At 34.2% G+C, this 23634-nt stretch overlaps 1 protein-coding gene and 2 pseudogenes across 2 annotated transcripts in view; 2 read left to right on the top strand and 1 right to left on the bottom strand.

Annotated features, from left to right (window-relative positions):
* Nucleotides 1-18552, top strand: part of na (sodium leak channel non-selective protein na) — a 61839-nt gene extending 43287 nt beyond the window's left edge. Inside the window, exons 31-42 of one of the 2 annotated variants that reach the window (XM_067287483.1) lie at nucleotides 1871-1990; nucleotides 4797-4865; nucleotides 5366-5514; nucleotides 5596-5689; nucleotides 11625-11754; nucleotides 12091-12206; nucleotides 12336-12383; nucleotides 12457-12566; nucleotides 12628-12778; nucleotides 12849-13040; nucleotides 17801-17897; nucleotides 17947-18552. In XM_067287483.1, the coding sequence (XP_067143584.1) occupies nucleotides 1871-1990; nucleotides 4797-4865; nucleotides 5366-5514; nucleotides 5596-5689; nucleotides 11625-11754; nucleotides 12091-12206; nucleotides 12336-12383; nucleotides 12457-12566; nucleotides 12628-12778; nucleotides 12849-13040; nucleotides 17801-17897; nucleotides 17947-18134 (1464 nt within the window). In that variant the 3' untranslated portion in view covers nucleotides 18135-18552. The remainder of the gene's footprint in view (nucleotides 1-1870; nucleotides 1991-4796; nucleotides 4866-5365; nucleotides 5515-5595; nucleotides 5690-11624; nucleotides 11755-12090; nucleotides 12207-12335; nucleotides 12384-12456; nucleotides 12567-12627; nucleotides 12779-12848; nucleotides 13041-17800; nucleotides 17898-17946) is intronic. The other variant, XM_067287484.1, reaches the window with a different exon arrangement.
* Nucleotides 3433-4389, bottom strand: LOC136989351 (actin-related protein 2/3 complex subunit 5-B-like; annotated as a pseudogene).
* A 4407-nt stretch (nucleotides 18553-22959) lies between the features above and the next one.
* LOC136989386 (U6 spliceosomal RNA) lies at nucleotides 22960-23059 on the top strand (annotated as a pseudogene).
* The last annotated feature ends 575 nt before the right edge of the window (nucleotides 23060-23634 follow it).

Genomic DNA, 23634 nt, shown 5'->3' with positions numbered 1-23634 from the left:
GCCTGCAAACATCTGTATCCCAACATTGTAGCAGTTGCTTTATGCCATCTGTAAACGAGGAGTTCCTGTTTCTTTTACTACCGATGAACAGTGGCATTCACATCATTATCTGTTAGATATCATCTGCCCAAAAGCTTCCTTAAGCAGCTCAAACAAAAAATAGTCATACGTCAAGAGCTAAGGACTATACAGGATGCTTCAAAATTTTCCATCTCTTTTTGGCAAGAGTTTGTTTAACAGTGGATGATCATTATTGTGTAGAACAGTGGTTCTCAATCTTTTTGAAGTCGGGGAACACTAAACTTTGACATTTTTTTCCGCAGAGCAGTTACAATACATCAGCTTTAAAGCAGAGATGGAAAACCTTTTTGAAATCAAGCACATTCGGTCTAGTAGATGACGACATTGGCGTTTGCTAATTACATTCCCATACAAAAATTATTTTACATTGTATTGATTTTTCTTTTGCAACAATTTTTAATTGTATATTTGTTTTTTCGTGGAACACTTGAAGTGGCTTCTCAGAGCACCCGTGTTCCGCAGACCATGGATTGAGAACCACTGGTGTAGAAGACTAACACCTAAGGTGAAGAAACCCAAGTTATTCTTTAAGGCACGATGGAGGTTGTTCAATGTCTGCAGATAATGCTGTGTGTTGATTATGGTGTCCATTTTTTAAAACTACTAACAGAGGTTTGTTGTGACCACAGAAGACCATAAGAATCAACTTGCTAGCTCAACTTTTGGGATGTGGTGGACTGTAGGTATTTCTACTGCACTTTTTAAACCATCAAGGACTTGCTTGATGGTTCAAAGTGGTGACACCATATTCTTTGAACTGTCACTATGCACTGGAGAAAAATGTCACCCTCTGCCTGGTAATAAAGATTATGCTGCAGCACTAACCACATTCATTGGTCCCTATGATGAACTGGAACTCACTGTGCATACATCTTATGATATCCCAGTTGTATCATCAGGAGGGATCATACAGTTGTATGTGTGTGGATGCTATTGTATGTAGCTTTTCCTTGTGATTCTCTTACATGATAGCAGGCATTTCATTTGATCACACCAAATACAATAATGTATTCTTATGTTTCTGTTAGACAGATTTACAAATTTTTCAGAATTCCGTAATAGCATTTGCAATTTCAGCACATGTATGTTCTTCAAATGTAACAGCTATACAAACTAATGTATTACTTTCTCCAAGCTAATCGAAGTGAGGAAACCAGTAAAGAAATGGCAAGTGAAGAGAACAAATTGCTAGATTAGATTCAGACCTGCAAATAACAAAACAATGGTAAACTCTTGTGTATTCAGACCATTGTTTAAATATTGAACAGAGTTACTCTGATGATTTTTCTCCTTGAAGAAAAGATTTTTTTATTTTTTTATTTTTCTTAGTAAACTATTATCCACATTATTGTATTTTTGATGATAAAGATTCTATTCTTTCTTGATCTTCACTTACAATGAGCAGTTTTTATTCTTCAATATTCTGTTTGAAATGTTTTTTGAATGGTGATATGTAATGTGACCTTCTAGTTTCTGATTTGTTAATCAAATTTATTTTTCTATTCACATCATGTTCTCTGTTTTTTTTGGAAATCGAAATGAATGATTATTTTTGCTATTGCTTTTAGGCTTTCCACCCCATCAATAGGGATACCATACTGTTTAAATGGAAGTTTTCTTTGATACGACATAGGTAAACAAAAAATTGCCCTATTCCATATATACAATTCTCTACTAACACAATGTGTTGGCAGAGAGTTGTATTCTGACCCAGAGATCCAACATCTACTGTTCTCTGCTTTTATCTTACATTGGTTTAAGTTTTGATTCTGATCTATTAAAATTGTAGGTAGTGATGAAAACCATTGCTTTTACACCTCGTGGTTATTGGCAAAGTCGAAGGAACCGCTATGACCTGTTTGTCACATTCATTGGAGTAATTTGGGTGGTGATGCACTTCATGTTAAGGGTGAGTATTTTGAAAATAATTAGATTTATATAGAAGTTACTATTCTGAATTATGAATTTTAAATAATTGACAGAACATTTTGTATAAAATCTTCCAATCTTTTATTTTTATTTAACTGAAAATTATATTTAAAACAGTTTCATTGTTGTATGTCAGAATTTTTGTCATATTAAAACATTTTCAGAATAAACTTATTTTGTGTTTAGAAGAAAAATTTGCTGTAAAATATTGAAGCCATAAAATGTAAAAGGTTTTGTTATAAATCTGTTAAGATGTTTGGATTTTGAATTTTTTAAAGATTTTTTTTCTATTTGAACTTGCATTATCCTAAGGACAATGTGTCAGTCACTGGACAAAAACATCTTATGTTTTTTATTATTTACTGCAGTATTTTTTAATACATTGTTGTTTTTTTTTAGAAGTTTCTAAAACTTTATGATAAGATTTGAAGAAAATTCTAACTCACCTGGATAACAATGTTTAATAAATTTTAATTGTGCTTCTAGTGCAAAATTGTCTTGGTTTGCAATAAAAAAAATTAAACCAATAAACACAAGAATTTTTGGGACAGACCCTGACATACGAGGGTAATCCCAAAAGTAAGGTTTCCTATTTTTTTTAAATACGAAGAAACGTTTTTACAAAAATAAAGTTTATATCATTTTAAAGCTCGAACATTTATCTATTTTTCTGCATAATCATTTCAATCGATGAATTTTTGTTTGCGCTGTGGCAGTTTTTGTATGCCCATGTTACACCAGCTCGCCGTCTTGTCGCGGGTCCCATCTTGCACACACCTTCCAATATTGCAACTTTTCCGTTAAAAACCTATGAATTGTGCTTGGGGAAAGCCCAAGAACCAAAATGCAGAGATCATCCAGAGTGATTCGCCAATCTTCACGCATGGTTTGCTCAACCTTCACAACTGTCTCGTTGGAAATTGGTGGTCTCCCACTTCTTTCTTAGTCATGAATTTTGGTACGATCAGCTGCAAACTCCCTATACCGCTTGAAGATGTTTTTGACATGTAGACATGCATACAAAAATGCATACAAAAATGCATTGACCAAAATGGCGATTATGTAGAAAACTAGATAAATGTTCAAGTTTTAAAATGATATGAACTTTATTTTTGTATAAACGTTTCTTTGTATTTAAAAAATTAGGAGACCTTACTTTTGGGATTACCCTCGTATCAAGAAAAATGGCTACAATTGCTAGTGGCTCTGTACTGTTTTGTTTATGAAAAAATTAGAAATTTCCTATAAAATTTTAAAAAGTTCTCAAATATACTGAAGTAGCTAATGCAGTATATATGTTTACATATTCTTTATTGATTTCAATTTTAAGAATAATTTTAAGCAACTTTTTACTTTGAAAAGCATAAATTTCTATAAATTTTATTTATGTTACTATACAAACCTAACTTATGAAAAATGATAAAATTCTAAAAAATATAAAGACCAAAAATTAAATAAAAAGTATATGCATTTTTAGTTCTATTATAGCAAAAATAATACCACTTACAAGGATATTGTTCTTTGAATAATTGACTGACAGGACATAAATCAGCAAGAATAGCTACACTTTGTTTTCATTCTTGCTTTAAGTTATGTACACGTTGCATCATTGCTTCTCTACAATACAGCATAAACAAAAATAATTTTTCAATTAGAAAAATTGTTTTATAATATTAAATTTTAGACTGATTTTCAACTGTAATATTTTTCTTGTTTACAAATGACAAGAATAGTTTAATGAGGTGTTTCTGAAATTATAATTTTAGAAATTTTGGTATACAAAGGCCGAAATGAAATTTATTGCAGTCCATGTTATTCAAAATCGTAATCAGTCCAATGGCAAATATTCAGCAAATGCTGCAGGACTGCTTACAAGGATTTTTTCTTGTCGTCAAACTCTTTTCCTATCGGTGAGGACTCTCATTATGCAGCCTACTCCTCCAATGGCAAAAACCTTAAAGTTCATGCCAAGCTAATAGTAAGCCACTGCTTCCCTCAATAGGATATTCAAAACCTCTATAAATATATTTCATAAGAGTATCCATTAATGATGGATCCAGAATGCTAACTATTGCTTCAATATCACTTGTTCTAACTGACAGCAATACTTGCAGGACTCTAGTTAAAGCAGCATCCTGTAGAATAATAAAATTTAATTAAATATAATAGTTAAATCCAAACAATTTTGGATTAAAGCCTCAGCATGTCTCCCTTGTGCAAGAAGAAAACTTAATTCTTCACAATGTTAACTGGAGGAGAATCAGATTCAGTGTTTTCATCTTCTTTGTACGTGTCTTCATTATATTGGTCGATGTCAATTTTTCTAAAGGTTGAACATGAGGTATTTCTCGCCATTCGACTGCTCGACGAACTTCTCTGTTTGCTACTTATAGCTGTAAGTAGCTAATGCAGTATATATGTTTACATATTCTTTATTGATTTCAGTATTTAATCATAAAAAATAACTTTTTATTTTAGATAATAAATAGTCAATACAGGGTTAGTTCTATTGTTAAATTGGTTTTTATTTCTCCAATCAATCATACTTTTAATTAAATATAACAATTTTATTTCTAATAATTAGATTCTGTAATAATTAGTAGAAAATAAAAATATTCTAACATTAGCAGGGATAAAATTTTAACCAGTATTCAAAACAATAATATTTTAAAAAAGAAATTGTTGTCTGTAGTATTATTATTATTACTTCAAAATTACTTTTAGATATTTAAAATTTTCTTTAAATTCAAAGCAAATGATTACAAGATTTTAAAATATAATTTCAGAATGATTTAAGTCATTCATTTGGATTTGCAGTTGTGATATTCAGGTTCTTCACGATTACAGGAAAACATGTAAGTTTGGCGAATGCTTTTAATTAACTAATTAGCGAGGTTGAAGCCGAAGTTTTAAACGCGAAAGCGTGTACGTCGGACGTTCGGTGCCGCTTTCCTGTAAACCGAGAAGTTTGACAATGGTGTTTGGAAAGTCAGTGGAATCATGCTCGACATTCCAAAGGCCATTGCCAAACTTCTAGGGTTACAGGAAAGCGGCACCGAACGTCCAATGTACCCGTTTTCACGTTTAAAACTTTGGCCTCAACCTCGCCATTCTTTACATTAAGTGCTGATTGAAAACAATAATGAATACAAAAATGCAAAGTAAATTGATCTATAAAATACAGTTTTCTATTAGATACTAATTCTAAAAATTGAAATATTAAATTTTGTTACAAAATTTAACATGTACTTAGAGTGAAAAAATGAATAAGAGGTGAAGATGTTTTGAAGTAAAGATTATAGTTTAATTAAGATAATAAAAACAATTGTTGTTATTATTCTGTATTTTTAAATAGGCTACATTGAAGATGTTGATGCTGACTGTGGTTGTATCAGTTTATAAAAGTTTCTTTATCATAATGGGAATGTTCCTATTAATCCTGTTTTATGCTCTGACTGGAGTCATTCTATTTGGAACTGTCAAATTTGGAGAAAACATAGGGAGGTAATAAAATCTTAAATTTTTGTTTTAATATAAGCGATTAGTTTTATTTTTTGAAAATTTAAATATATTTTTGTTACGCAGACATGCAAATTTTCAGACTGTTCCTAGTGGTATAGCTATGCTTTTTCGAATTGTAACAGGAGAAGATTGGAATAAAATTATGCACGACTGTATGGTAAATAATTTTGAGTCTTTATTGCTGTTTATTTAGAAATTAAACTTGAAAAATATTAATAAAATTTTCAAGATCTATTAGTAACATTATTAACAGAGAACAGCAGAAAATAGGTAAATTATTTTGATTAAAACTGTTCTCTGAATTATGTAAGCTATGACATAAATCTTTTCTTACATATATAATTTTTTTTAAATGTAAGTTCACTATAATAAGTTTTGAATTGCAAAAATATGTATATTAAATATATATATATATATCTGTGATATACAGCAAAAGCTTGATATAACAGACTACCACAGGTCTGAAGAAATTAGTCTATTATAATGAGGGTCCATCTTATCGTGATTATTATGGACTGGTCCATTACTATACAGTAGAATTGTGTTAGAACAGATCTCGTTAACACATCTGGAGAAAATATCTTAATTTATGGATGTTTTCTATATATCCAGATACCAAATTGATATTTTTTTTGCCTCATTTCAGAGGATCTGTTACTGCAAATACAAGGAGATTCTACAATATATAATAATATTGACTTGTCTATTACTGTATATCGATATTGTGGATGAAAGTCAATTATGTAGTAGACAAAATTTCAGTTGTAAAGTATATAAGCTGGATTTTTATTAAACTTGTAAAATCAATACCTTTATTCATTAGTTTTTTGAAATATTTTAAAGAAAAGTCTATTGTAAGGAAGGCCACCATCAGGGGCTCTACCCGATGATGGTCTGTCTGGGTGGAAGACAGAAATACTCGCTTTCCCACAACTTGTTAGGATGACATGAGAATTTTTGGGGTAGTGGTTAGGATACAGAGACTCGCATGACCAGAGTGACAAAATTAATTGTGTTTAATAAGACCAACGACACAAAAAACCTTACACATGTTGTTTCTAGCAATTAAAGTAATAAGCACAAACGTTCCAACCGACCTCAGTGCACCTGAAGAAGGCCTTTCAAAACGGCCGAAAACGTTTGTGCTTATTAGTTTAATTGCTAGAAACAACGTGTGTAAGGTTTTTTGTGTCATTGATTTTAAATAGTTCTAGCTTTGAGTGCAGAGTTTAATAAGACAAAACATGCTTACAATAAAGAACAGTGCTGGTTTTGTCAAACTTAGGACACCAGGAGGAAAATGAGAAGTCCGTCCTGATGTTTATTGGAGCTAAATCTTGAGGCACTCATTCTGAAGAAAAGAAAGTTTATCTCTAGTTCTCCTTTCTGTTCCTTGGAGAAAGTCAGAGAATTGGAGGTCTCAGAGCAGAGAAGTTGGCATTGGAAAGTTGAGTTCCTTCTGTCCTCGTTTGGAGATTTTGGGTTTTCTTCCATCTTCTCGGAAGATCCAGATCTCAGTTATGGGGACTGATGATCTCGATCATAACCTCCCTGCGTCCTTGAAATCTCAAGCTTTTATACTATTTTCACCCGAAATCCTGATTTTTGGTTGGTTTCTTGCAACTCTATTAATCCCTATCCTGTTGCTGCTAGGGATGCAATTCAGGTTACAGGGTTATCAAACACCCTGTATGGACCGCTCTCCCCGAGGTAGGGTCATACTCCTTCCTGAGTGATTGTTCCATAAATTCTGACAGATGCATCTTCTCTTGTCTTGGAGAAGATGCTACTGGGTTGTATGTCCCAGTTGCCACCTCCCTTTGAAAAAGCATTCACTTTTTTTGCTTTGAACTCAGTCTAAGGTGACTGCAAAATCTCTTCCACTCTCTGTCATGATCTATGACCAGGAGTGTGTCAATTAAATTTCAGGAATATGACAATTAAATCACATTTCACCCCATTTCTTCGTGGCCCCAATTCTGTTCACAGGAATAAGTCACTTGTTTATTGATGATAGTTTAATGATTCATTTCCCATTGGAGGTCCCAGCCTCATACAATCATAGTTTTTCTTTTGCTATCAAAATGTCTGGAAAAATTGTCTGTTTACTCAGAGACATTTTTCTATCAACTTCCATCTTCTGACAATTATCTATTCATATATTTGCACTACAAAATTAAAGTATTAAAACAAAAGATAATCCTTAATGAAATCCTATTAAAAGGGTTACAACATTTTGAACAAAATTAAACAGGAAATAATTTTAATATTGATAATAAAATTATTTTCTGTTTAATTCTTACCTCATTGCTCCAGCCTGTGAACATTGTAATTAAAAAATTCAGCAATATTATGAAGTTAAGCCAAACCTAGTGTACTTATATTAATTTATTATATGTTAAATTATTAGAATATTTTACATTACATTTCTTCAGAAAGTGATGTCATTTTGAAACAAAACAGTGCTGTTGAGAGCTTATATAGGGCCAGGAGGTAGAATGGGCCCCTTTCTTAACAGACAACTGTGGCCGTGCGCCATATGTATTTTGTAGTTATATGTGTGTATTTTATATTTTGTTATTATTTCTATTTCTCTTTCATAGCTTTCCTCTTTTGTTCTATTGTCTATCTTTTCTGGAATTTCCTTGTTCAAACTTCATTTCCTTATATGGGCATAGTGAACCATGTGAAACAATAGAAGGGTATGTAGCATGGAGGGCAATAGAGAGGGAGTGTGAACAGTTGGGGTTTGAGCTGTGGAAGAGACGGGTGTGAGTGTCAGCTATTCCGGTACGTTTTGGAGCCGTGTGGAATAGGCGAGGGACGTAAACTACCGAGGAGAGAGCCATTGAGAAGCCATCGGACAATCTAAGGAACAAAAAATGTGAATATTAGAACCGAGTAATTAATTCTGAAGTGACAAGAACAGTAACCCCGATCTTCAACATCAAAGAAAGATCCATGCTCAATGACCACCTTAAGAAATCAGATACAGAACATTGGGTACCCGTTTTTCTATTCCCTCAATCTGTCCTATCCTCTATCCTATTCTTTAGTAATATAATTAGTTATAGGTTTTAGTTTTAGATTATTTTATGTTGTATATGTGTGTTATACCATGTGGTCAGTGTTGAGATTTTTTTGCCAATCCTATAGATTTTGTCACACGGTGTGGTTTAATGATTATCTTTTTCTAGTACTAATAATTAATATTACAAGTGTTGCATGTTGGAATCGAGACTGCCTGGCATCTGGTATGCGAACCTGTACATTATCTTAATAGTACAATTAAAGTTTTCTTTGTTCGTCTATTATCTTTGGTTATTTGTGAAACTCCTTCATTTTAACACAACTTTATCCATTGATTTTTGAACAAATGAAATACAGTAAGACTCTGCTGAACGCTGCCTCAATTAATGCTGATTCGATATAATGCAGTCTGCTTGAAACCTAAGAAAATGCTCAAAATGTATGCTGATTTAAATTAATGTGGCATTTCATTGATTCATGTATAATACAATTATTCCTGAACACGAACCAATCGACAAAAGGTGACAATTCATAATAGCGCTGTACTTTCTTTAAATCTATGTTTGTTTGTTTGCAATTTTGGAAAAAATATTACATTATGGATGCCATAGGCAATATCAACTTTACTTGGCAAGAATGATAAATGCGGAGTTGTGGAAGAAGTTATGGTTGCGGTATCCAAGAATTCTCAACAAGAAGAGTCTATCGCTGTATCATTGGGTTGACCAAATTGTCAACCTAATCGATATAGCAGGACTAGATGTAGACGAGCAGGATATTGAGGAGTTACTGCAGGTTTTTGATGAGAGCCTTACCAATGATGACCTTTAAGAACTGGCAGAACAAGGAATTCATGTAGAACTGGAAAATAGTGATTCTGAAAACAAAAATCCAAAAGAATTTCCTAACAGATTTCCTTAGTAAAAGTTTGGTAATGATAACCGAAATTATTGATTAAACTGTAGGAAATGATCCGGATTTTGAAAGGAGTGTAAAAGCAAGATGAGGCACTTTGGATGTGATCTCTTGCTACTGACATTTGCTTAAGGAAAGAAAAAAAAAGCAACAAATGAAACTACATGACTTTATTGCAAAAAATAAGAATTTCAGAAGAGCCAGGATCTTCATCACAAAATATGAACTTTACATTTCTGTGTGCATATGTTTGTGTGTTATTTAACATATATTATTATGCAAATTAATATAAAATTAAAGTAAAATCTGTTTATTTTTGATTGTGTGTTCCCTTTCTCTGTTCAGTCTGTGTTAAAATGACCTCGTTTAACGCTGTTTTGTTTAGCGCTTTGTCATCTAGGAACGTATCATATTCCTCCGTGTTAAGTGGGGTCTTATCGTACAGTACATGGACTATTTTTGTAATTAGTAAAAGGTAGTCTTAAAGATTTTATTTTCTGTTAGTAAAAATAGCATTAATTTTATATGGGGTAGAAAGGAAGATTGATCTGTAAGTTTTCTTAGGCTCAGGGAAAAATCCCTAGCTTTCTTCCCATCTTAAGAGCCCTGACCATAAACATTACTTTCTAGAATTTTATAATTATAAGAAATGGAGAAATTTGCATTTAATCTATTATAAAAATTATTATTATTAAACATGAAAGTTGCAAAATTTTAAATTGGCAAGTTTATAGTTCTGCTGTTTTTCGTAGCAGTATAGTTTAACCAAGCTTTTATTACGATAAAATATGCCTAATACATTGGAAGAGAATACTGTATTAATATTTTGAGAAAATAGGTTTGTTCTAATGTTTTCTGTATTTGATTGACATTTTTTACAACTAATTAGTTATATTGTTAAAGAATTTTCTGAGGCAGTGGGTGCCTCGCAGTAATGATTAATATGATTGAATGGTGAATGCATATTTAACTGTTTATTATATAAAAATATTTTGGACTTACTGTGAGATACGAAAGGGTTTTTTGTTAGCTCACTAAGGCAAACACCCAAGAAAAAGAAACATGCACAGTAGATGTTAAAATCTCAATTTATTTTTGCATGTTATAACTATGTCCAAGTTCAGTAAAGGAACCAACTCTAGGACAGTTACTCTGGCAGTTATCCTAAACCTGATCCTTGGCGAAACAATTACAAAAATAAGATAACCACATCACACCAAATCGTAATCACAATTATTCAATATTATAAACAGGAATAATTATTACAATAATAATTTTTATAAAACTAACTCTAAATACTACACTTACTCTAATAAAAAAAAATTGAAAATAAGAGGGTGAGAAGTAGCAAAGATGGCAGATAGGATAGGAAAGAATAAATGGGTCTTTTGCTTACCACAAGGGCCACGTGTGAACTTAAATGCAAATACTTGCTTCTGTCTTCCTTCCCCTCAGTTCTTGAGGGTTTTCTTGTATATTTTATCCTAAAAGTCAGTATCACATTCGGACTCCTAAAGATGAAATGCTGGCTTTAACGCAATAACTTTGGCCCGGAAATGTCAAAATTTACACTCACGGTTCTAGCCTCGCTCGTCTCTAAGCCACTGGACACTGTAATGTGTCTCTTCTTTCGTGGTCGTCTTTCTTTGAGTACCAACCCAAATGTGATCTTCCTTTGCTTCGTATGTCCTCGGGTAACCTTGCATACGATGATGGTGAATTCTAGGAAGTGGCCCTCATTCCAAGAAAGAATAATTAAGAAGATTAGAAGTTCTATAAGGTGAAAAGAACAAAGAGCAGGGAAAATTGTCAGAAGGACAAAAGCATATAATATGGCAGACAGCCACATTACGTAAAGAAATTTTGAAAATAATGTATTGAAATGTTATAATGAAGCAACAAAGTGTAGATTTTGGTAATTCATTGCTTTTTTTAAATCACAGGATGCAAATTATTTGTTCAAAATGTACCTTTTTAACTTAATAATAATAATTTATAAAAGTATTCTTAATAATTAACTTGGAAGAATAAATAAATTTAATTTAATTGGCAAGCTTTGATTATTCTAATTGCTTTCAATGATTGAATTGATTTAATAAACTAAATCAATAAAAATTTCATTTTATAAGCTTTTTTTGAAATTTCAGCTAAGTCCACCATATTGTACTCCCGGAGAAAACTATTGGGAAACTGATTGCGGAAACTTCACCGGAAGCTTGATATATTTCTGTTCATTTTATGTTATCATAACATATATAGTATTAAATTTACTTGTAGGTAAGAATTATTTTATTAAAACATACTAAAGAAACGTATAATAATTTAATTTGGATATTATTTTCTTTGTAATGAGAATAAAAACCAAAATTAAAATGATCCAGATAACCTTGTAATATATAATCAAATTTTAATTATAATCAAATTACTTATAAATCATATAATTTATTATACTTTGTTCTGTTGTTATAGTTGTGAATGATGATTCAAAAGATTTATTCGTAATTTACTATCTAAATTTGTTGTATTTTTTGCATTAAAGTTATGTAAATGTTTTGTTATTTTTTCTAATTAAGTGTAAGTAACAGATAGATATAATCATAAATTTATTTTTAGCTATCATTATGGAGAATTTCTCATTGTTTTACTCTAACGAAGAAGATGCTTTGTTGAGTTATGCAGACATCAGAAATTTTCAGAGTACTTGGAATATGGTAGACATCCAGCAAAGAGTAAGTCTTTATTAAAGAGATTATAAATATGTATCTTTGATTTTTTCTTTTTACTTTGGATTTTTTATGTCTAAAAGAGCAAGACCTTTAACTTTTTGCAATAAAATAAATAAATTATGTTAATTTTAGGGTGTAATACCTGTGAGAAAAGTAAAATTTTTACTAAGATTGCTAAAGGTAAGTGATATTTAATTAAAATTTTTATTAATGTTATATTCGTATTTTGACATAAAAATTATTTCAATTTCAGGGGAGATTAGAAGTCGATCCCGATAGAGATCGCTTACTTTTTAAACATATGTGTTTCGAAATGGAACGTTTACACAATGGAGAAGATGTGACATTTCATGATGTTTTGAAGTAAGTTTTAAAACACGTTCTTTATTTCGCTCTAATAATTAAAAATGTATATATTTTGCAGTATGTTGTCTTATCGATCTGTTGATATACGCAAAGCGTTACAACTAGAAGAACTTTTGGCCAGAGAAGAATTAGAATATCTGATTGAGGAAGAAGTAGCAAAACAGACTATTCGTCAATGGTTGGATAAATGCTTACATCGTATGAAAGCGGTACGTAAGTTTTTGTATCAGCTTTTGATGAATCTGGAATTATTAATAAAAAAAATTTCTTAAATTTTAGTTGAAAGAACAAACCAGTTTAATAAATAGTTTAAGAGCAACAACTGAAGCATTATTAGGTGGTACAGAAATGGCAGTTAAACCTGTTCCAGCTGAACCAAAAGAAGAAGGTAAGGAAGATCAGCAAGGATCATCTATACGTCATCGTAAGAAAGGAATATTGCCTGGAAGATCTGACAGTATTTCTTCTCAAGTAAGAACAGAAGATTATGAGAAATTTGTTATAGCTAAGTTTTAACTATAAATAAATTGCTATATTATTTATTAATAATAATCAGGGCCATCACTAGCAACTGCAGGGTTCCTTCAAAAATATGCATTATATTGTTTTTACCGTAATATGTTTTTTGGATAAAATTTTAAAATAAAGCTATTTCTTTGATCTACATATACAAAAATATAATAATAAAACTGCATAAATTATATAATTTACAAAGTTATAAAAATTCAGAGACAAAAATTAATAAAGTTACAAAAATGTATTTTAAACAGCATATTTAAACATTGTAATTGCAATAGTTATGTCATTGTAGCATTCAGCACAAAATATTTTAATTTCATTGTATAAATTGTCACCATTTGTTTCCTGATTAACACCATTTATTCTTCTTCTTCCTAGTGTTTAGGTCATGCTTCTATGCAGGGTCTGCTTTCTTACATGCCCTTCTCCATGGTATGGTATGGTTCAATGTGTCTTCCAGAGTGACGTTCACCCTCCTCATGTCATCTTGCAGTCGATCCATCCACCTCATTTTGGGGTGCCCTTGGGGTCATCGTCCAGGTGGGCTGAGTTGTAATGCTGTCTTTGCTACTGAGTGTTCATCAGTACGCATGACATGGCCATACCATCTGAGTCTTACTTCCCGCATCTTTTCAGATATAGGGGGCCACTCTCATGATCTTTCGGATGTCTTCATTTGTGATGTGGTCAAGTTGGGTAAAGCCGAGGCACCAGCAAAGCATCTTCATTTCCATGGTATGGAGAATTTGTTCATGGCAGGTTCTTGATGGCCAGCATTCTGACCTGTATAGGGCCACTGGGCAGACTACGGATTTGTAGACTTTTGCCTTTAGCCAGGTCTGCATACGATGGTCATAGAGGATGCCAGTGCATTGCTGCCACTTTAGCCAGGCTGCATTGGCTCGCGCCTTTGCATCAAGGGTGGTTTCACCATCATTGCTGAAGAGTGAGCCAAGGTATTTGAACTGAGTGGGCTTCTTAAGGTCTTCTCCCTTAATGTTAATTGACCCATTGGTCTGGGCCTCACACTCTAGGTATTCTGTCTTCTTGATGTTGAGCCTGAAGCTGACACCAGCAAGGCAGTAATTCCACTGGTGGACTTGGTCTTGTAACTCCTGCCTCGACTCTGCTGCTAGGAGAACGTCATCTGCATAGAGTAGGGTCTATGGGTGTGGACTTTGAATATTAGCTGTTGTATAGTCCATGCAGTGGATGAAAAGGAGGGGTGAGAGGACTAATCCCTGGTGTACACCAGCTTTGATGCTAAACAGGGGTGAGGTTCCCACTGGGCATCTGACTACACTGGTCACATCAGTGTACAGGAGCTGGGTCCATTGAACGTAGGCTTCTGGGACACCATGGACTCTGAGCGATTGCTAGATAAGGTCACATGGAACATGGGTCAAATGCTTTCTCCAAGTCCAGGAAGGCCATATGGAGAGTTTTGTTCTTCTCCCGGTAATGTTCATGAAGTAGCTGGGCAGCATGTATTGCATCTGTTGTTCCACAGCCCTTAATGAATCCACAGCTCTTAATGAATCCACATTGGTTTGGAGTCAGGTTGACAATCTGGCGAAGACGAATGTCGAGTATTCGCTCAAAAATCTTCATGGCATGGCACAGGATTCGGATCGGTCAGTAGTTGGTACAGTCTGCCACATCACCTTTACCCTTCCAAATTGGCACTGTGATGCTAGTTGACTAGATTGACGGCACTTCTCTGTCTTCAATTATCTTGTTGAAGAGGGCTGTGAGAGCCTCCTCCCCTCATCCTCCAAGAAGCTTCCATGCTTCAGTGGGTATATCGTCTGGTCCGGGTGCTTTGCCATTCTTCATTTTCATGGGAGCCCTTCCAACTTCTTGTGGCGATATCAGGGAAACTGGTCCTAGTACTAGGTCTGCTGGATGGATTGGAGGGTGTAGGAACTCCTCATTGCAGATGGCTGAGAAGTGTTTACTCCACCTTTGGAGGATGGCTGATGGATCACGGAGTATCTGGCCATGGTTGTCTTTGATGTTCTTTACGTGGTGTATATCTTGGGTTGCACGATGTCGGGTGCTGGCAAGCCGGTAAATCTTGTTTGCTCCTTCTGGTGTGTCAAGGTCCTCACACGGTTGTAGTGGGCAACCTTTGCTGCTGCAACTGCTTTTTTTGCCAAGGCCTTGAAGTTCCAATATCGCTCATAGTCATCTTTGGTGCCTGATTGCCTCCATCTCCTGAACATCATCTTCTTTTCTCTGACAGCTGCTTGTACTTCTTCATTCCATCATCAAATACATTTGTCAAGGTATCTCCTATCAGGTTTTGTGTTGCCTAGGATGGTTGAGGCTGTTGTGTGGATGTTTGAACTAGGCTAGACCAGATGATGGGCACTGATTGTTCAGGAATGTTGTTGAAGTTGGCCATGCTCAGACCAACTGCTTCCTTGAACAGAGTTTTATGTTCAGGTAGGCGGTGCCGCTTAATTCATTTAGGTCCAGTCTTTTCAGGTTTTGAGGTGTTGCTGAGCTTGAGCTTAAGATGAAAATTGATGAAGTGTGGGCAGTGCTGAGGTGCAATATTTATCTGATGGAACTACTTTGGCATTGACCATGAATTTTAGGTCCTGTCTTCTAATGAGGCAGTAGTCTATTTGGGTCATCCGACTACCACTGGCATAGGTCACTAGGTGGCTGGTTCGCTTTTTGAAAAAGGTGTTGACGATGGCCAAGTCAAAAGCTTCAGTGCACTCCAAGATCCTGTCACCCTCGGTATTCTGGTCCCCGAATCCACTCCCACCATGCATTTGCTCATAATTTTCTCTTGTTGCACCAACGTGGCCATTAAGGTCACCACCGATTATCAGGAATTCATCATCGCCGACCAACCGGAGGCTTCTTCAAAATTCGTCCTTTTCATCTTTCAGGGCACCTTGTTGTGGGGCATAGCAGGAAACGATTCGGATAGTTAGTTCGCTGGATTCAATTTTTACGGACATTAGCTGGTCAGAGATGCGCCGGACATCAGTGATGTTATCACGGAACCACTCACTAACTGCTATGCCAACGCCATTCTGGTATGAGTTTGTATCATTGTACAATAGTTTGAATCTATCACCAATTTCTCAGGCCTTTGAGCCCTTCCACTTTGTGTCTCTTGAATGCAGGCAATGTCTACTCACCGCATCTTGAGTGCAGCTGCCAACTCTTGGCTTCTGGTGGTAAGGGTGCTGATGTTGACCGTGGCTACTCATAGGGTTTGGACTATTTTCTTTAGCCCGCACTGTCCAGGGGCAGGTAGCCCTTGCTGACTGTTCACACCATTTGGACGTAAACGACATGCGTCGCCTATGGGGGATGCCCTAGCAGTATTCGTTAAATGTTGATGCAACCGAAAATACTCCAACTGGTGCATCGCACTGCCTGACATTGGAGACCCTCACCGTTAGCTTCTTCCCGAAGGTCGATATTCCTGGCCGGCATTGCGAGGAGGTGGTGATGGGATTTTGCTGGCCTCCTGATTATCACCATTTCTCAGTGCTAAATCTCACCATTTCAGGAACCAGGGCAAGAAATTTTGGAAAAACAGGTTTGCAGATACAATGGTTTGATAAATTGTTAAAAATATTTGGCTGATTAGTAGTGACATAATTTCCCAGGATTTTAATTTTCCCTGCTTTGAATGCATAGCATTGGGACGTTTGTAACATGAGATCTTGACTATAGTTACAACCATTGTGTTGTAGTCTGTTTCTGCTATAAAAAACATGAGAAATATTACTCCATCATCCAATTACAGATGAGAGCACAAAATTCAAATGTTAGAAATTCACCAATGAACTCATTTTGTGTATCATTTTTCGAATTCTCGAAATCTTTGAATTAATTGAATTAAAGTTATGAATTTTTATTCTGTTCTTTAATAATTTTACCAACTATTGATCTAGGGAAAAAATTTGTAAACTAGGAATTTTCTCCATTTCATGAGACTCCCCTATCATTCAAAAGGCTGTTCTTACTTTCTTTTGATATGAAGTCTGCTAGAGTGTTTATCTGTGAATTCTCCCTGGTCTGTGGTGAATACTATTAATATTTATTTAACAATTAGAGAAGCTTTCTAGAAAAGTTTTAATGCAACAATAGATAAAGTTTTTCATGAAGATTGCTTGCCCATTGATGATAACACTATTTTTTTGTCAGGTTTGTTAGGGGTTGTTCCAAAAGATTTCTAGTAAGGTATCGCTTGTCAACATATTGATGGATGAAATAACAGATGCTTTTGCACAGTACAGTACATTGCTAATGCAAAAAGGACAAGGAGTCATCCAAAAGACATCCGATTGCATCACATACGCTGAAAAAAAAACAAATAACGAAACTTGTGCCCAACTTGTGAATGTGGCTTTACATATTCTGTGGCCAGGAAAGATCTGACATCATAAAGTGTTCCTGCTTGTAACAGACAATGCTAAATATATGATGAAGGAGGCTAACACATTGAAAGTTTTCTATCCAAACATTATACACCTAACCTGTCTGACTCAAACATTAAATTGTGCTGATGAATTGATGAATGTTCTCCTACAATACATATTTGCATGAATATTACATAGTTTTATTGTGCAAATAAGTCCGAGGCTTAATTATATATAAGCTTAACTTAAATAGCTTATAATTTATTTAAATGACTATATTAAAAAATAAGTTTTTATAAATAATTTATTTTTGTTTAGGGAGGCAGAAAATTTTTAGTACCATCATTGTCTGACAGTGCTTCTCGAGCAGAAAAGGATAGGTTTTCTGTAAAAAAATGGAATGCAAGACAAGCAGGTTAATTTTGAGATATTAATTGGATTATCTTATTTTCTAATTTATTTAGATTCATTTTTAGGTTCAAAGGGTCTTCCCGACCTAAGCGAGGGCAGCGAGTTATCTTCAACCACTCCAGAAGAAGAAGACGGCTTTAATCATCTTCCCATGCCAAAAATGGCATCTGTCGTCGGAGAAGTCCATATTTGGTGGGACAGCCAGTTAGGTTACTATAGCGGATCAGATAATGAGATGTGACACCTCATTGTCCAGTCTGTTTATTAAAGTCGTTTCGAATATTAGTTTTAAAATAATTTAAATGCGACGCGACCGCTCGTGGTCTCGAATTCGTTTCGAATCTGTCGTAATGCCAATGCGATAAATTTACCTGAGACTTCCCAAAGAGCCAAAAATCAGAATTCTGAAAGTTTCTAATTTAATGAATATAATATTCTTGGCAAATCATGGGGTGCATTATTTCATTTATAAATTAAAATTGATGGTTGTACACGTTGCAGAAACGATGGAATTTTAATATTTGTTGCCATACAAAAGCAAATCAAATTGTTATTTTGTGTAAAATAAAATTGTTGAAAGAAACTGAAAAAAATTATATATATATATAAAATTTATAATAGTTATATAAATAAAAAGTTTTTAATTTTATTGATAATATTGTAATGAGAGAGAGAGAAAGTTACTTTAATTTTTTTAAATATAACTTCAAAATAAATTTAAAAAAATAAAATAAAGATATATATAAATAAGGAATGTGAATTTTGATTGTCAGTTAACTACTGTAAAGAATGTGTAAGATAGTATTTATTTATGTTAAATGCCTTTTATGCAAATTTTTATGTTTTGTAGTCAAATCGCACAGTTGTTCTTTATCTTATTTTTATCGCACATCCATTAAATTACTTAAGCTATGTTACAAAGTAACGTAACTTGAGAATATTTCAGAAAATGTATTCCCGTATATGTTCTAGTTTTAAGAGTAATATGTATTTATACTATGTGTATAGGGTTGTATGTCTGAAAAGTGTTCTTCCAAAATGTTGTTAAATGTTCATATTGCATATATAGTCAACTTTCTAAATTCTGGGATCTTTTCGGAGAAATGAATCTCCTGCATTTTTTTCTAGTACAAAAATCGATTAAAATTTAATAAATAATTTTCAATCTTACTTCAAACTTACTTCTCGAATTTTCCCATTTCAATACTTTAAAATCAACAGAACGAAATTTAATTTCAGATTTTAAAACTAGAAATATTCCAAAATACGAATTGCGAAATTTCCCGGTCCCTGTCAATTTTCAAAGCTGACTACATAAGCTTATATATACATTATATTTTACAATTAAGCTATAAAATTAAATATGTAAATTTTAAGATAGAAAAGTAATTATAAACACGTTTAAAAGAATTAATATATTATATGGTTAATTGTTTTATATCATTGCCAAAAACCTGTTACGAGATTTATTATTCCAATTTATTCAAAGTGGACATAATTAGAACAGTTCTTTAAATGAATAGAAAAGAAACTTTATCATTGAATGTTGATAAAATAAAATATTATAAATGTTAATCATAAATGTATTTGTAACATAATACTTTGTTTCATAATCTAAAACATTATTTGTAAACTATAAATATTAATTGAAGGAAAATACTTGATATTAATATTTTATTTATGTAACATTTATAATTTTCTTTTGCTTTTTAATTAAGGGATTATATATATTTTTCCTTATTATAATACTGTAATTCAGTGAAATAAAAATCTGTTGTAATCTTTCATGATATAATATTTTGTCTGCTATTTATATGAATTTAAATGTCCTGTTTTTTCAATATCTAAAAAGTTACTTGTAAAATGTAATTTTTAATTAAATTCAAATTTTATTTGATTTTGTATGATTTTTTAAATTTGCATTACACCAATATTTCATTGTGAATCTGATGATCTGAAATAGTTATTAAAATGTTCCTTGCTTTAAATGAAATTGGCTACCCGAAAGCGAGTGTTTAAATTTGGCAATATTATGGTGCTCGAGACTCGTGTTGTTGATTTTATCGAAATTTCTTTACTCTTTTCACCTTGAGGGCATTTCGTAGGCCCACCACGGGTTTGCCAGGCCAGCCTATGAAAAATTTCAGGGGTTTTCTCAATTCACCCAATTTGAACCTGCGGCAGTCTGTCGCCTCGTTTGACCATCCAGGTATGGTGTATAGTTGCAGAAAAATACATAGTGATTCCAATATATCAAGAAAAGTATGATTTCTAATGATGATTGCATGGGCATACTGTAATTAAAATGTAATTGATATATAATGAAAAGACTTCAATTTTTATTTAAAATCTGAATGCCATTTTTTTTTCTTCTCATGTTTGCCCCTTTTATCATATAATTTATTTTTATTGAGTTTCTGCCTTGACATCAAAAAGCTTTTCTTCCATACCGATTGTGAGATTGGCCAGTCAACCCAGTGGCAAGGATAGGAATCTGACATCCAAGCCAGTCTGCCCATGAAAAATTCCATACGAGTTGCTTGCCTAAATTTGATCCTGGATCTCCAGAGTAATAAGCTGATGCCCTAGCCCAGGGGTGGCTAACCTTTTGCATGCCATGCGCCAATTTTTTGACAGACGAGTTCAGATGCGCCATATAACTCAAACACTATTTATACTTTTTTTTTTTTAACTCTTTCCGCCCTGTGGGCACTAAGAGGGCCTCTTTTAGAAGGCCCATTATGGGTTCGGCCAGGCCCACAATGGGGCGACCGGGTGGTGAGGGACGGTGCCCGACATATCCGAACGGACCACCCCCGAAAAATTCCTGGGGATTTTTCGACCCGTTCGGATTCGATCCCGGGTCCCCCAGAGCGGTAGGCTGCCACCTTGACCGCTCGGCCATCCGGCCGCACACTATTTATACTGTCTTACGTTCATTGTTAGGGGTTGATAAATAAAGATAAGAATAAATCTGCTTTGCTTAGGGGAGAAAAAGGAATAACTTAATCATGCAGTTAAATTAATTAATTTATGCCAGTTTATTGAAGCAGCAATGATCTCCTGTACGAGAGGGTGATCGCTTCATGATGATGCTATAACTGCCAGAGTCTCGTTTGGTGAAGATTACTCTGGACCACAATTGTTGGCACTGAGAGCGAGATCAGCTTGGAACTTGGATTTGTCTGCAAATTCTTTAAAATAAAAACAACATTCGTGAATTTCGCACTAACTTTAATCACAATAAATGTTTTCGGCCATTTACACGCCTGTAAACTGATCGGAAATAAAGATCGCCAGACTCAAAATACACGCATACACTGTAATTTACTATGTGGAAAACACTTATTTTATCTGCAAAATAGATTGCAACGAATTGTGCAACAAATGAACTTGTCAAGACAGACTATAAAAAATTAATTTTTCTATGTAATTCTTAATCGCAAAAAAACCAAATCTGGCAATGTTGCTCAAAACTGACTAAAGCGCCACTTGTAATCTTCCAATGCGCCACGTTTTGGCCACCCCTGCGGCCTAACCACCTCGGCCATCTAGCCATCACGTAAGAGAAAAACGGCTGCATAAACTTGGCTCGCCTCAGGCGGGAATTTTTGGCGCGCCATTCTTTGTCACTTCACCCCGAAAATTAATGAATTTCTAGACCGGATTCGAACTCGAGTCCCGCAGAGCCGCAGGCATTTTTAATTTAATTTTACTGTGTTTAATCGCTAACTGTTTCCATCATTTCAAAATTGTAAAATATCTGCGTGTTTGCAGGTGGTTTATAGTGCCTCAGTCTGTATTAATCTTGGAAGTTTTAAAAATCGTTGATTGGATTCTGAAATGAAATGTTTAAATTTTCGCATTGCGAAATTGTATAAGTAGCGCATCGATTATCCGACCCCCGATTAACCGACTTATCGGTTAACCGACCGCGTTCTAGTCGGCAAATGCAAATGTCCGCTAGTGATGTGGCGCTACAATATTTGGTTATGTCTTGGCTACTTTAATATTATTTTTGTTAAATTTTTGCATGTTTTAGCTGGCAGCACTGGCTCGACCATGAAAGGGAAGCCAGTATTTAAACCATGCTTAATTTTTTATTTTGTCTTATTTTGTGGAAAATAAAGAAATAATTTTTCACGATACAATAGCGACGATTATTATTTTTTAAAAAACTTTTTGTTAGGCTTAACATCGTTAAAAATTCAACGCAAAGCGACGCACAACGGAGAAAAATTTTAACATGGGGTAGGTTAATAGCGATATACTTTTTTTTTAACTCTTTCCGCCCTGTTGGCACTAAGAGGGCCTCTTTTAGTAGGCCCATTATGGGTTTGGCCAGGCCCATAATGGGGCAACCGGGTGGTGAGGGACGGGGCCCGACATATTCGAACGGACCACCCCCCGGAAAATTCCTGGGGATTATTCGACCCGTTCGGATTCGATCCCGGGTCTCCCAGAGCGTTAGGCTGCCACCTTTACCGCTCGGCCATCCTTTGCACGGTTGACTTTCCGGAGTAAACAAACGTTGACAATTAACGAATTAATGTTTTTCATGCCTAAAAATGATTACAAAATAAAAATAAAACTATCAATTATATCCCGAAAAAGGAACAAATTCTAAAAATATTTTCGAGTGCTTCTGTCGAGTGAAGTTAGTTACAGGAAATGAAATTCCATTAGAAGCCACGGAACCATCGTCAAGGTCTCACTCTTCTCCGTGGGTTTTTTGTTTGTCCAGAAACCCCGTAATGACTAGACAGAATCGCCATTACGGTAAAAACTGGAACCGTTGCCAATACATTACGAATTTTGTTAAAAATTCTATATAATATATATTATAGAACATGCATTTGTAGTAGATAAATGAATTACAGAACAATGCGTCTAATTAGAAGGTATAACTGACATTTATCTACTACTTTCATTACACAGGGTGACTCGTAAGTCGATGACCAAAAGATAAAATTAGGATGACGTGTATTGTCAAAGCACTCTCAATTGGTTCGATACCTGAAATAATGAATGTGAATAATTAATAGAATTATGAGTAATCAATTGGTACTCCTTCGGTAGTCCATTCTAAAATCGGAACGATACAGAGACCATTAGCGTGCCCTGTGCAAGGATGACACGTAAAATTGTCAAGTGTTCCCTATTATATCTTCCCTGGGTCTTGCGATTTGCGGTGTAATTGGATAGTACTAGGCCTACTTCTTATTGTTGAAAAAGCCATTATTTACAATAAAAGATTTATAACAAACGAAATTCGTTGTTGAATTTTTTAACTTATTTCAAACAACAACAAACACTTCATCATTCTATAAAATTAATTTAAAATGTTTTTCTAATTACAGTCAAACCTGTTTTTATGCGGTCTTTTTTTGTGCGATTTTTATTTGTGCGATTTGTTTTGTGTGATTTTTTGTGTGCGGTATATGAATTTCAATCAAATTGGTATACTGCACAAAAATAATTGCACAAAACACATTGCACGTATAAAAAATCGCACAAAAAAGACCGCACAAAAACAGGTTTGAGAGTAATAATAGCCACGTTCTTTTCATAAAAAACGTACACTCTAACGTCAATTTGACGTCATCTCCTCAATTTTACAATGAACAAACCGAAAAATGACGTCATATTGACGTCAAGGAGTACACTTTCTGGACGAAACAAACGAGTGTTACATATTCCACGTGTTGTGATATTGGACTTACTCCCTCCCCCCTCCCCCT

The sequence above is a fragment of the Centruroides vittatus genome, unplaced genomic scaffold (assembly GCF_030686945.1).
Source record: "Centruroides vittatus isolate TY-2023 unplaced genomic scaffold, ASM3068694v2 scaffold_490, whole genome shotgun sequence".
NCBI lineage: Eukaryota > Metazoa > Arthropoda > Arachnida > Scorpiones > Buthidae > Centruroides > Centruroides vittatus.
Note: the sequence above shows the minus strand (reverse complement) of the source record. Positions and strands in the feature narration are given on the sequence as shown.